This window comes from Megalops cyprinoides, chromosome 4, assembly GCF_013368585.1.
Source record: "Megalops cyprinoides isolate fMegCyp1 chromosome 4, fMegCyp1.pri, whole genome shotgun sequence".
NCBI lineage: Eukaryota > Metazoa > Chordata > Actinopteri > Elopiformes > Megalopidae > Megalops > Megalops cyprinoides.
Genome location: NC_050586.1, coordinates 29,731,440 through 29,745,345, shown reverse-complemented (window position 1 = coordinate 29,745,345; position 13,906 = coordinate 29,731,440). Strand labels below are relative to the sequence as shown.

Below are 13,906 nucleotides of genomic sequence, written 5' to 3'. Positions count from 1 at the left end.
ATTGTTATAGGGTATTTAAAAAGATAAATACCCGATAACAGGTTGTTTATCTCTTTAAATACCTCTTGGAGTAAAACACTGTGTCCTTCTTGTCCAATCGTTTGTAAATCACTCAAAAAAATATCACTCATTGTTTGCTAGAGAGGGTAACAGGAGAACTGTAGACCTGATAATAGCTTCAACAATAAGAAAGATGAAAGCACAGGTGAAGAAGAGAGGAAAATCTGTGATTACTCCTTTCTGAGGATGGGCTAACCTTTGGGACTGACCTGAAAGAAGCTGTCCAATCACAGCATCTAGTGAGGAAGACCCACACCACATGATTGGTTTAAAAAGATCCATGTTGTCTCCTCTTACACCAGAAACCCAGGAGTAAAGCTGCCATCTTTTTGCGTGTGTGTTTAGTTCAAAGGCCATGTCATGAAATATTGAGGTTCTCTGATAGCTGTTTTTTTTCCTGCTGTCATTCAGACAGCTCACCTTTTACCTTTTAAAACATATTTCCACATCCCTGGCACAGCTCACACCCAGTGATGCTGTAGGGAAAATGTTAAATTATTTGTAATGATCATTGAGAGATTCCAGTACATTTCATCACAACTGCTGTAAGAAGTTCCTGACTCCAAAGAGGAAAAAGAAAGCACTAAAAAGATAATGACATGACTTCCACCTTTTCTTTGTCATCAGTGTCAGGGAGTCAGTTGTATACCAAGACCTGTTCATATGTCCTGCGTATTTGTACCATTTTTGTTACATGTATAATAACGACAGTATGCCACCCGATGGTTGGTTGGGTGGCCTGGTAATTATCATAAGTACAGTGTATTTTTACAAAGGGCCTTGTTAATGAGAAAACCCTTTGCGGGTATATTGTGGCCTTAGTACCCACAGTAGCCATGCCTATAAAATTACCCAAAAAGCTTTGCAAGTTAAAAGAGGAAGCAAACTTGCAATTGGCAACAATGGACACAATTAAATCTAAGCTGAATGTACTGGTTGAGCCTATATGAGATGAGATGATGAGAAGTATTATTTTAATTTTTTTTTCAGATTCGTAGTATAAAACCTTTAAATTAATACAAGGTTAACACCTATGCTGCACAATATCTGCTACACGTTACAGAGCGACATTATTCAAATGAGCGGATTTATCTTAGGTGTCTTGTTTGCCTGGTATAAACTGCAAGGCTGCAGTTAAGCTTTATGCTCTGTTTCTGATATCTATCTGACAAAAGAGTGGTGGGGTGTTGATTTTGGCAGCAAAGTGAGTTTTTCCATATTGATTGTTTGGACATTACGAAATTGTGCAGTTTCCAGCTTACTCATTTACTGGAAGATATGATTTTTGTTGAGGTTGGGTAACCAGACATTTGACTGCTGAAATTGTGACTAACGGGAAAATGTGTGTATTTTAAATAGCTTTGTAAATGTCCTGCCAGCATATCCACTTCAGATTGACAAACTGTCACTCAGTAATATACTACCACAATAGTGAAAACACCAGAAGGGGAGCCAGCACCAGGAGCCTAACAACCCCATGCAAGACAGCGAGAACTTGAGTCAAGTAAATATACTGCCATATTTTAGGTGGCTCCACCAACACCAAGCAGATAAAATGACATCATTAATATAACAGAGGCTATTATAAAATGCAAACTGTCTGCTACACTGGATATGGATTAGACTGACATTATTAAGATGAGCTGATGTATCTCACATGGGATATTTTGGTCTCTTATGAACTGCCAAGCTGCAGTTAAACTTTATGCACTTTTTTATGCAAGAGTTCGTCCCTCTTGATTTATTGGATATTGTGAAACTGTTGCGCTCTCCACACTCGATTGGAAGATATTTGTGTTAAGATTGGGTAACTGGATTTCTGTCAGGCAAAAAAAAAAAATAAATATATATATAACAGGCACCACAGGAACAACTGGAGAAAGAACCAGACCTGTTCAAAGAGGGACAGGGAGCCAGGGATCCCGCTGTGTCCTGCTCCAGCCCAGTCAAAACAGACAGACCAGAGAGATAGCATTACCGAGCACGTGGATAGGACAGAGCCAGAGATCCAGCCTTACCCAGCACAGAGAGAGTGCCAAATCACACCGAACGTCCTCCTGCGCACAACTTAGGAGAATTATTCACAGAGGCTGAGTATAACACATCCCAATGTCTTTAATATCCTTATCCAATTTCTCTTAAAAATACTAAATACCAAACTGTAGTTTGCATTTACACTATTACTTTCTTTGATTATACCTATCCACCACATTTCCTTTTACATTATTTTGTAATTATTTTGTTACAATATTTTCTCTGAAAAGTCATGCATAGTTATGGATTGTGTTGTCTGTTCACTCAATAAGTTGACTGTACAAATTCAAAATTCTCTACCTGCAGATATGAATAAATACACATTATAAAAAGTATCTACATGTTTAGCTGAAAGTCTTATGCTCATTATTCATAATTTATGTTCAATCCCTACTAAAACATCATTTCATCTCTGAAAAAATCAAAAAACAATACCTTAACAAAGAGGTGTTTCAAAAAACTGTGGGAGGACTTCAAGCAATATTATTTGCACAAGGCCCTATGCACATAGATGATGTAAGATCTTATCAACAGAATATCAGCACTGCACTTTCCGGGAACACAGACCCGGAATATATAAGAAGACAGAGAGGAGAAATCGCCTCTATTTCACTGAGGTACTGCAGATATATAAGTGAGGTGATGTCACTACACCAGCTGATCTTACTGGGCTGTCTGTCTGTGGGACTGGCACAGGAGTTTATGACACCCACTACTGACATTGTGGCTGAGCTGAAAGCTCTGAAGGCCAGAGTGGAGAAGCTGGAGAAAGAAAAACAAGGTAAAATATGAAAAACTAATTGTTGGTTTGTAATTTTTTTTTGGTTGGTTTGCCTTTTCAACTGGGCGCATTTTGGCATGAGTTGGAAGTTGGAAGAGCCACAGAAGTATGAAATACTTGCAAACAAAAAACATTTAGAGGAAATTTCCCCTTTATGTTTAGTGTTTGTACATGTTTACTGTAGAACACGTGAAAAGGACATTGAGAGTGAAAGAAGTCAAGAAGAGAAAAAAACAGGTTCCATATTTGGCTAAAACTAGTACAAAGAAGGTCTCAATGCTCAGTAAAGCTATTGCTTTGTCAAGGAAGTGAGGCAGAAGGCTCTGAACCATGTAAGTAATACAAAGTGAGTGGTTTTTTTTTTTTGTGAAAGGGTAGATTTATCTGTTAAACTGTGATAAACTTTCCTTTCATACTTAGTTTGATGGCAATGTGTTTACAGATACACCAAAGGTGGCCTTCACAGCCAGGCTGTTAGAGTCCGGGAAACAACACACTGGTCCATTCAATATCCATACTACCCTGATCTACAAGGATGTGGTCACAAACATTGGCGCTAACTACAACCCAACCACAGGTATGATATACACCCATCCGCAGGGACAGTGAGCCAGATTCACTGAATTGCATCAATTTCTTCTTACCTGGAATGCAAGCACACACATTTCACCATTATTATCTGGGACTGCACAAATCCCACCAAAAGGAATGAGGTACACACAGGTGAAGCACCCAAGTGCAGAGGGTGAATTGCAAATTTCGGCCAAGTGATCTTCATCAGTATTATCCTCTTCTATTTAGAGTTATGTTACGAAAACCTGGCTGGTAACACGACTGGCCAACCAGCAGACACTACAGAAGGTTCAATACAACCACATATGCGCACTAGCTTAGTAATGGAGCACACTATTGGAGTGTAAGAAGACATGTCCACTCTGTCTTCCACAACATGTCCACGAAACAAGACATTCCCTTACCACCACGTGAACTGAAACAAGCGGACCCTATGTCTGTATCACTCCAGAGAACAGGGTTATGATTCAGAGAACTGATGAGTGTCTTTGAGACAAGGTATGAATTACATGTAGCCATGCATGTTTTACTCCCGTCTTACACCTGCAAAGTCTGCTCCCACATACTTTTGGCTACAAATGTCATTATTACACCAAACTTCATCAGGGCAAACTGTTTGATCTAAAATATGTTGGTGATAAGATGGAGTCCTCCATTTAGACAGAGTCCTTTTTTCAAATAGTGATTAACTGATGTTCTGGACACTCCACTGCTCACACTATGAAATACATATTTTTTCTTGCATCTACTTCTGTCAGCATTGTTTATGTCTCTGAATCAGAGAGAATATCTCCCCTCAACTAAAGCTGAATGCCCTTATATGGGATTTTCAGGTGTTTACTTGAGCTAATTGCAGATAAGATGCACGAGCATGCAACTTATGAATAGTTGGTATTTCTCATTATACAAATGAGGGTAAGAATGAAATTGGGTGATCTCTTTGACAAATATTTTCATGAATGAGACCAAGTAAGTACCTTCTTACAGGTACTCTACACACCCACTGACATGGATGTCTATGTAAATGTATGGTTAACATACATATCACGGAGGTAACCAGACAGACACCTTCACTGAACGTTTGCTCCTCTCTGTGAGTCTATGTGAATCTTCCTCTGTTTATCTCTCTCCTTTTTTTTCTCTGTTGCAGGGATGTTCACAGCGCCAGTGAAAGGAGTCTACTTCTTCAGCTTCACTAATTTTGGGTATATGAGCAACGGGGCGCATATTGGCACAACCCTGTATAAGAACGATGAGCACATAGTTTCTGCATTCCAGTATAAAACTGATAATACAGAGGATGTCTCGTCCAGTGCAGCCACACTGGTGCTGGAGGTGGGAGACCAGGTCTATGTGCGTCTGCCGTCCGGCTTTAAGGTCTATGACGATGCGCATGATCGCTGCTCCTTCAGTGGCTTCCTGCTCTTCCAGACAGAAGATGCATTAAAGCCGTGCAATAGTGCAGATCACAGCTGAGCATTCTGAGGGTGATTCTGCACATTTCAGTTTTTCAACAGTTTTTCTGTGTATTCACAACCTCTGTCAGTGTGTGCACAATTCTGTACAAATATGAGTGTAACGCAATACCTTCCCGAAGGATTTTCAGAAAAATAATAAAATAATTGATTACAAAAATGAATGTTTCGCATGCAATACATGTGCTCAGGAACAAACTGAAACAGTATCTTACTAAGTCACAGTACAGGGGACAGAATGCCAGTTTATAGTACCATATTTTATAGAATAAAGACAGCTAAAGAAATCAGAGTATAAAGGCAGCAGCTAAAGTTTGAAGGACACCATTATATTCATATGGTATGAGGGCGCTCAAAGATTGTGAATCAACCAGCAGTAAATATACATTAAATATCACAGGGGAAGGACACTGCTCTCTACAAAATACACGCCAAACACGCCCTTATCATGTGTCTGAAGGCCTCTGTGAGGATGGTGTTCCAGCTACAGGCTAACAGCTGCTTCTTTCCCAGCACTGCCAGGGGAACAGTGTGTGTGTGTGTTTGTGTGTGTGTATGTGTGCATGTGTTTGTGTGTGTGTGTGACTATGCATCTGTGTGTTACTGTGTGTCTATGTGGATGTGACTGTATTTTTGTTTTTTTGTTTGTGTGCGTTATGAGAGTAATACACACAGATACATATTCACACATACAAGCACACATATAAGCATGCCCTCACACACGCAGACAGACGCACACACACACACACACACACTCATACACACACGTGCGCACACATGTTCACACACACTCAGTTCTTGACACAGTGATTTTCAGCCATGTGTGTCTCATCCCCAACAACCAATAATCACCCATATGTAATCTCGTAGCTCATCTTCACACTTTGGCAAGACTGGCCATTTATATTACCAGTCAATGAAAATCACAAGGATCACATGAAAATGTCTCCATCCAAAACCCATTTGACCAAAGACACTTAACCCTCCGTATTACTCAGAAGGAATGCATAACCACCAGTTAAAGCTGTCAATTCAGTTATTTCTATGCTTAAGATTTTCTACAGTATGGACAATTTAATTGTTGTCGGTCCTGTGTGTTTCCATTTGGACTGATGGACATGTTCAGTAGTATGAGGACTTCAGCAGCCCTTCAGAGTAAGTCTGGCTTAACTTGATGAACTTGCTCTGCAGTATAAACACATGTAAAGGACTTTGTGTGTCAGAGAACATTGTTCAGAAACATTGTGAAATCCCAAAATTCAGTGTTGAGTGTTTATCATTTTCTTGATTATATGCTTCACGTCACCCAGCATCAATAAAATTGTATGGATTTGTGTAAACTACTTTTATTTACATACAGACAGCAATTCTTCTTCAATTTGTTAACAAGCTAACATTAACATGTTAATGGATAGATATGTTTCCTAGATAGTGGTGACCAGATGAGAAAGGTCTAGAATCACAGTGTCAGTGATATTAGAGTAGAAAAATGGAATACAATGTTATTAAAGAACATAAAATGGCACAAACTGTTACTCATTTTGCAACAAGAGGAAGAGGGATGTCCTCAGTGAAACATAGTATGTTGTTTAAATTCAGGCTGTTACTGTACGGTATACAGTTCTGAACACCTATACCATTGATAGATCAACTTTGGAGACTGTTTACTTAGATGCAGAGGGTAGGTAAAGCTAAATGGAGATTTACAGGGTGGCGTCCAACTCATACTGATTCTTCTGTCATTTATACAGTCTTCAGAATGTCAGCACACTTTTCACGTCACGCTAAAGCACCACATTGCAAGCAAAGATTGACCATGGTAATGTAACAAATAAAGAACTGTCAGAGTGTCTGAAGAAAAAATCACTGATGAGATTTAAACAGATACAGTCGTCCCTGTTATTTGCAATGCCACTATTGTGTCCTAAAGGACACTGGGGTTCTTAAATAAATTTGTGGTGCTCAGCTTTCTTCCACCAATGAGAGGAACAGAAAAAGGGAGAGATGTCAGAGTCCCTTTATTTATACTTTGCAGGAGGATTATCATGTGATCAATCAATTACCTCTCATACACTCTTTAATTGGAACTGCTTATATGCCACTACAGTTGTAGCTTTTGCTGTGGTTCAATTCAATACAACACAATCAACTCAGATAATCCTCATCAGATCAATCACTTGTAATCATCTCAGTTTTGCTTTTATTTATTTATGTTTCACTGCGGTACAGACCTCTGACGTGCCTGCTGCATGCTTCCCCACTTTCAGAAACTCCTTCTTTAAGTTAAAGAGACTAAACGGACACAGCCCCAAGGAGAAGTCGCCTCTTATGTAAGAGAAGTAAAGTCACCTGGGACTAGCTGGATTAACTGTCTCTGCTGGGTCAGCACCTGAAGGTCTGAGATGCGATTGGACACTGGTTTCAGATTGGGTTTAGAACAAACTGGCCAGATCTGGCACCGTCACACCTGCGGCTCTTCCCAGGGTCACTGCAAAGCTGGCACACCTGCCACCTGGGGTGTCACCTGATAACCATTGCGCCTGACCACGGGACCACGTGTGCTTAATGTGGAGGTCGTGGGAACACACCTTGACACTCCAGATGCAGCTCATGCAAAACAGCCCAAGCAGCCTGCGTTGAGTAAGCGTGAGCTGTGAGCTTGAATTGTCCCAGTCCCAGTTTCGGATTCAGTGTCCTTATCATAAAAAATTTCCATGCTTGTTCAGACCCTGACCTCTTTTTTCCCCCTTCACATTTCTTACACTGGCACCTAAGAAACCCCCTAAACCTATCAGACGCCACACCCACTGGCAGAAGAGGTCTTCTATAAAAACTGCTGACCTGCGGGGGCTTGGCCAGCAGTAACAAGGCTTCAAGATGATCCCAATCGTGTTGGCCTCCATCCTCTTCGCCAGCGGTAAGATGGTCTTCTCTGGTGTTTGTTGTGGCGTGCCCTGAGATGCAGGTTGAATGGTAACGTTCGGTGTCTTATGTTCTCTGCTCTGCCATTCGCTTGGGGCTTTCATGGTCATATTTGGCTTTTCTAAAGCAATGCCAGGGGCTTTCATGACCATTGTTACCTTCATTAGAACAATTGATGGGGAAAAAGGAAAACTGTGCTCTGGAGTTCCGCAACTGGTCTCTTACTCTCAGATCTGCAGTATCAAAGACAGCCGAAATGAAGGAGTGCGCAACAATGCAAGTTTTTCAGAAAAAAACACAGGTCACTATTGACAGCAGAGTCACAATTTACAGTCAAAGTGAAAAGCGATGGGGTGAGGAGTGTCTGTGAAAGACATCAGTGATGCTTACAATGGGACGAATCAGAGGGCAAAGGAGAGCATGAGAGAGAGAATGAGAAAGAAGAGAATAAGAGAGACACAAAGAGGAGAGGGAGGAGAAATCCTTCACATGGATTCCTTCACAGTGGGCTGTTCCACGTCACAGCAGTGTCCTGACTCCAGTCATGCCTGTGTTCCCTCAGCCTATGGGTGTGGCACACCCCCCATCGAGCCACTGTCCTCGAGAGTGGTCAACGGAGTGGACGCCCATCCCCACAGCTGGCCCTGGCAGGTACAGGCTCATCTCTATCTATCAGAATATCTTCCAGCAGGAAAAAAATATAATATGCTTCACGATATACAACAATGCTTAAAAATATATTATCTAAATACAGGTAGGAAATTTTTGAGTGTGTGTGTCTGTGTGTACAGAGTAGAACAGTACTTATTTTTCAAGCAATTAGTAATTAAATTGGGAACAAATGATAAGCCTTTTTTTGTCTTTTTTCATGAACCTGGAAGTTTTTTTAGTCTCCAGTCTCAGACCACTGAATGCGGTTATTATTTTAAATAAATTCTATTAAATGCATATTGTATTACATCTGTAATATATGCTGTGGCTGTCTTGTCCAGATCTCTCTGCAGTATCTGAGGGACAATGAGTGGAGGCACACCTGCGGAGGGTCTCTGATCGCCACCAACTGGGTCATGACTGCTGCCCACTGTATCAAGTACGTCTGCATGTTTGTTGCCAAACACACCAGACACGGCAGTCCCTGTTACTAACTGCTACTTGTTTTAAACATCTATACTCTTTATACACTTTATACTCTTTTTCTTTGTTATTTAATTATTCATTCAATTGAATTCGTTGCATCATATTCTTTCTCTGAAAAAAATCACCTCTAAAGCTTTCTGAAAATGTGTTGGCCTAATCAATTATAATAGAAAAACAGACTCAGCAATATGCTCTGTTTTTCTATATATATATATTTTCAACTGACAGTATTCCTGACAGACATTAAGAAAAGGCTGAGTTCCCTGATACAGGCAGTTTATGGGAACATTCAGGACCTCCAAAGCTGCTCTGCTGCTGACCATTGACCTGTTACCTCCACAGCACAAAGCTGACCTACAGGGTGTTCGTCGGAAAGCACAACCTGCTGCTGGATGAGCCCGGGTCCCAGGCCATCACCCCCGAGACGCTGATCGTCCATGAGAAGTGGAACCCCATCCTGGTTGCCCTGGGGTAAGGGTGCCCATGGGAGCCGTAGTCCAGGCCTGACTTATAAGCTAGATCTGGACTTCAATTCCCATCAGAACTGGAGACATTGCTCAATGTTGTCCCTGTTGTGTCCAGGATCCAGCAGGATTTCCAGGTCTTTCAGAGTGGAAGACAGCATGTTAGGCATAGCAGATAGGCCCAAGTACCCTGAAGGTTTCTCGCTTCATTTCAAGCTGGGTTTGCTGTTGCATGCTTGAACCTGAACTACAGTAAATACCCAGCTGTATAAATGGAAGATAAGTAAACAAGCAAGTCACTCTAGGCATCTGCTAGGCCACAAGTGATGGAATAATAGAACAAAGCTAAAATTTCGGTTGAGACAATGGCTATTTGAAACTGAGGTACCCACAGACTCAATCAGTAACAGGAATTAGCTATTAACACATTAATACATCACAGTTAATACATCACACCTGTTATGTCAAATAGAGGATATTGTAAATGACCCTGAGATTAATTCAGAACTGTAATTTCATGTAGAACTAGATGGTGTTAATTGCTTTCATGTCTGAGGAGCAGTAGTTGAGCTTAGGGCCCAAAGTAACAGGCTCTAGTGCCCAAAATAGCTGCCTTTTTGCATCACTCTATAGTGGCATCTAATAAGTGAAAGACAAATAAAAGACTGTAAAAGATCTTACTTATTAGTCAGGCTCAAGAGACGTGTGCTGCAGATAGATGGAGCAAAGCCAGCTGCACCAATCACATACTATATCTGACATCTCAACCAATCTCTGATCACCCTGTTTTTTTTTTTTTTTTTTTTTTTTTGCGGCCAGTAACGACATCGCCCTGATCAAGCTTTCGGAGCACGTGACCCTGAGTGACCAGGTCCAGCTGGCCTGCATACCTGCAGCTGAGACCATCCTGGCCCACGAGTACCCCTGCTACATCACTGGCTGGGGCAGACTCTACAGTGAGCTCCTCATATAGGAACAGGGACAGCCCTGAGAAATTAACCACTCGAAATGCAACACTGAATATAGCTGGCCTGAGCATTGCGTGTGTATTGAGTGCACCTGCAGCTGTGTGTGTGTGTGTGTGTGTGTGTGTGTGTGCGCGCATATGTGCCTGCATTCATGTGTGTGCACATGTGGATGCACCTGTGTGGATTTGTGCCTGTGGGTATGTGTGTGCCCATGCCTGTGGGCATATGTGTATGCACATGTATGCATATCTGCCTGTGTGTGTATGTGTGTGTGCGTATACTGTCGAGGGTAATGACATTAACCACAAGGCCTCACCATCCGTCTGTCACCTGCCGCAAAATGTCACAGTGCATTTAAAGCTACAGAGTTTGTACAGTGAGTCTGTACTCCCAGGATGTGGCTGTGCACTGCATGGATTGGTCCTCTTACATGTACATGGAGGAAGCAAACCTGCTCTGAAATAAGGGTTTTTTCGGAAATCATATCTCTTCTGCTTTTGCTTGAATTTCCTAACTGTGTGTGTGTGTGTGTGTGTGTGTGTGTGTGTGTGTGTGTGCACGCGTGTGCATGTGTGTGTTCCAGCCAACGGCCCCATTGCTGATAACCTGCAGCAGGCCCTGATGCCTGTGGTGGATCATGCCACCTGCACCAAGCCTGACTGGTGGGGCCCTGCTCTCAGAAAAACCATGGTTTGCGCTGGAGGAGATGGCGTCGTTGGTGGCTGCAATGTAAGTGTCTGTGATTGTGTGTGTGACTGTGAGTGTGTGTGTGTGTGTGTGTGTGTGTGTGTGTGTGTGTGTGTGTGTGTGTGTGTGTGTGTGTGATTATATGGGCATGTGAGTCTACGTGCATGTATGTATTACGTGCATGTATGTGTGTGCACGTGTGCGTGGAAACTGAATTGACCCTCTCTCTTCAGGGTGATTCCGGTGGCCCCCTGAACTGTAGGAACCCTGAAGGAGTCTGGGAGGTGCACGGTATTGCCAGCTTTGTCTCTGGCCTGGGCTGCAACTACATTAAGAAGCCCACTGTCTTCACTCGCGTCTCTGCCTTCAATGACTGGATCAGCCAGGTACCACACCTGCGGCCACAGACAAGCACATCAGAGCTTTATTTCTCACAGTGACGGCACATCTGCGAAACTCATGACTGTCTTCTTGTTTTTCAACAGGCTATGATGAACAACTAAGAAGTACTTGGAGAAAGTGTGCTTCAGTGTTTCCAATAAACAGGCCTTCAATAAGAGGTTTTCTCATTTCTTTGTTTTTGTTTTTGTTGTTTGTTGTGGGGAAACTGTGTGGTACACAAAAATTTCATCTCCAATCCAAGACCTTCCAAAAGATGGACATCTATACTGGGTGGATATCTGAAAATAGCCAATACATTTATAATGGACATAATTCTAAGAGTAGCCACTAGATGTCCTCAGTCACAAATAAAACTGTAGTACATGACACACTGAACAGGAAACAACCTGAGTCTCTTCACTGGCATCTGTACAATTCCTGCTTAGTGGACCTTTAAATGATTAATGAGCATCTCCTTTGAAATTATATATTTCTGGTAGGAAAATATGATGCAAGACGTATATTAATTATTTTAACAATCATATGATAATCATAATCATAATCTTATTATTACAGTTGCATTCAGTTAGGTGGTCTTGTCACACACCTCAAATGCTTCCCCCTATTATACCTATTGTGAATATGACCACATCAGACTACTACACTACAGACCACGACATTATGACTTGGTATACTGTACAAGGAGCAGTGCTGCTCCAAACAGACTTCAATGGCAGGAAGGGAAATCAACACAATGATCTGAAAAAAATGACCCCAAAATCTCTTTTGAATCATGTTATGTGTGTTGATGTGTATAATTATTCAAAGAAAAAAATATGTCAGGCTTGCATGATGCTACATTATTTCCTTGCCTGACAATTAGATTCCTGCTGGCAAGCAGAGCTAAAGCCCAGAGACTCATAAGAAGTACTAATAACACATTCAGGTTTCCTCCCCCAAAATAACCAACATGAACCAAGTTATCTCATGTTTGAGAAAAATTAAGGGATCTCACTTTATGATACCTGGACTGGCAGAGCACGAGTTGGGAGTGGCAGAGTGGTTAAGGAGCAGGGAGTGTAGCCCATACATTGGGTCGATTCCCGCGTGGAATACTTCCCTTGCACGAGATGTGTAACGGTAGTTGCTTTAGTAAAACACATAATATACATGGATCAGGTCAGACTTTATCAGCCAAGCATGCTTTTGCACATACAAGGAATTTGACTCTGGTTCCAGTGTCTCTCATAGTGCTTTTCATGTCAACATGACAACAGTAATATACACATACATGGAATAAGGATGGAATGAATGAGATATGTATGAGCAGCTATTGCACAATGAACATGAATTAAAGTATAAAGTATAAAGATGTGAAATATGGGCTGTGAGTTGCTGTGGATGAGCATCTGCTAACCAAATATGTCTTACCTATGAACAGCTTACCTGTTGACTGAGCAGTTGCAGAATATATGTAAAAATAACAATGATAAGCTTTGATAATGCATTTCTCAGTCATTGTGAAGAATGGTATTGTGAAGAAAGCTAAGTCACTGTGAATTAGCCTTTAGCTATGTTTTTCTCATAGGTCTGCATGAATCATGATCTGTGGTTTCACTCGAAGATGAGGCATGGTTTAGTTGATTTAACCTATGAGGGTCATAGGATCCAAACCCCATGTGCTCCAGTACTGTTGTACCCTTTGGCAAGGCACTGAACAGCAGTTATTGCGATTAAAAAAAGAAAGAAACAGGGATATAAAAGAGGTATAAAATGTCCAGGGCAAAAAAGTCAGCTATGTATCAGCCTCTCTGGGTACCAGAAACTGCAAAGCAAACAAAGGTGATGCATAAAATGTACGTCTATTATGCAAGCGTGTGAAACATAAAGGTCAGTCACAGCCTGTTCATTTACTGAGGGGTACTGAGGCATTCCGGCTTCTGTCCTGACTCACATTTAAATCATAGCATTTGTCTTTAATTGCTTATGATTAATGATGACTGTACCAGCAATATAAAATAAAATCTGTAGACAGCCTGATGAAGTTAAAGAAACACTGAGCTTTCATATTATAAGTTAAATTTTATTTTTTTTTTTCCCATGGATGCCGTACAGATTTGCTGATTTTTTAATTATGTGGATTGCCTGACATGGTGCATTCTGTGAGTAGGACCCACTGTCTAGATGAATTCAACAACAGCAAATTTTCATGGGTATCTGTGTAGCCTTCACAAAAACATATTAACACTATTTTTGCCCAGCCTAAGGTCCCTCTTAGCCAGCTGTGGTGTTGGATCTCTACTGACCTCTGCTGGACAAATTAAATTTGTAACCAAGTTAACATTGTCAGTTCTGCGTATTCTATGTGGCGTACTAGAGGTGTGTGTGTGTGTGTGTGTGTGTGTATGTGTGTGTGTGTGTTTC

At 41.4% G+C, this 13,906-nt stretch overlaps 2 protein-coding genes across 2 annotated transcripts; both read left to right on the top strand.

The window, feature by feature from the left end:
* Positions 1-2,687: 2,687 nt before the first annotated feature.
* Positions 2,688-5,086, top strand: LOC118777201 (complement C1q-like protein 3). The gene is made up of 3 exons (XM_036527966.1): positions 2,688-2,875; positions 3,318-3,452; positions 4,599-5,086. The coding sequence occupies exons 1-3, from the start codon at positions 2,737-2,739 to the stop codon at positions 4,922-4,924; spliced, it is 600 nt and encodes a 199-aa protein (XP_036383859.1). The 5' UTR covers positions 2,688-2,736; the 3' UTR covers positions 4,925-5,086.
* Positions 5,087-7,797: 2,711 nt separating this feature from the next.
* On the top strand, positions 7,798-11,649 carry ela3l (elastase 3 like). Its single transcript, XM_036526753.1, has 8 exons — positions 7,798-7,840; positions 8,408-8,496; positions 8,838-8,935; positions 9,325-9,453; positions 10,266-10,402; positions 10,998-11,143; positions 11,335-11,487; positions 11,587-11,649. Exons 1-8 carry the CDS (start codon positions 7,801-7,803, stop codon positions 11,602-11,604), a joined length of 810 nt encoding a protein of 269 aa, XP_036382646.1. The 5' UTR covers positions 7,798-7,800; the 3' UTR covers positions 11,605-11,649.
* The last annotated feature ends 2,257 nt before the right edge of the window (positions 11,650-13,906 follow it).

Excerpts from the sequence above, each read along its gene's own strand:
- LOC118777201 (XM_036527966.1), top strand. The coding sequence starts at position 2,737 with ATGTCACTACACCAGCTGATCTTACTGGGCTGTCTGTCTGTGGGACTG. Across the intron at positions 2,876-3,317 it reads GCTGGAGAAAGAAAAACAAG|ATACACCAAAGGTGGCCTTC; the intron begins GTAAAATATGAA and ends ATGTGTTTACAG. Across the intron at positions 3,453-4,598 it reads TAACTACAACCCAACCACAG|GGATGTTCACAGCGCCAGTG; the intron begins GTATGATATACA and ends TCTCTGTTGCAG.
- ela3l (XM_036526753.1), top strand. The coding sequence starts at position 7,801 with ATGATCCCAATCGTGTTGGCCTCCATCCTCTTCGCCAGCG. Across the intron at positions 8,936-9,324 it reads ACTGCTGCCCACTGTATCAA|CACAAAGCTGACCTACAGGG; the intron begins GTACGTCTGCAT and ends TTACCTCCACAG. Across the intron at positions 11,144-11,334 it reads GCGTCGTTGGTGGCTGCAAT|GGTGATTCCGGTGGCCCCCT; the intron begins GTAAGTGTCTGT and ends CTCTCTCTTCAG.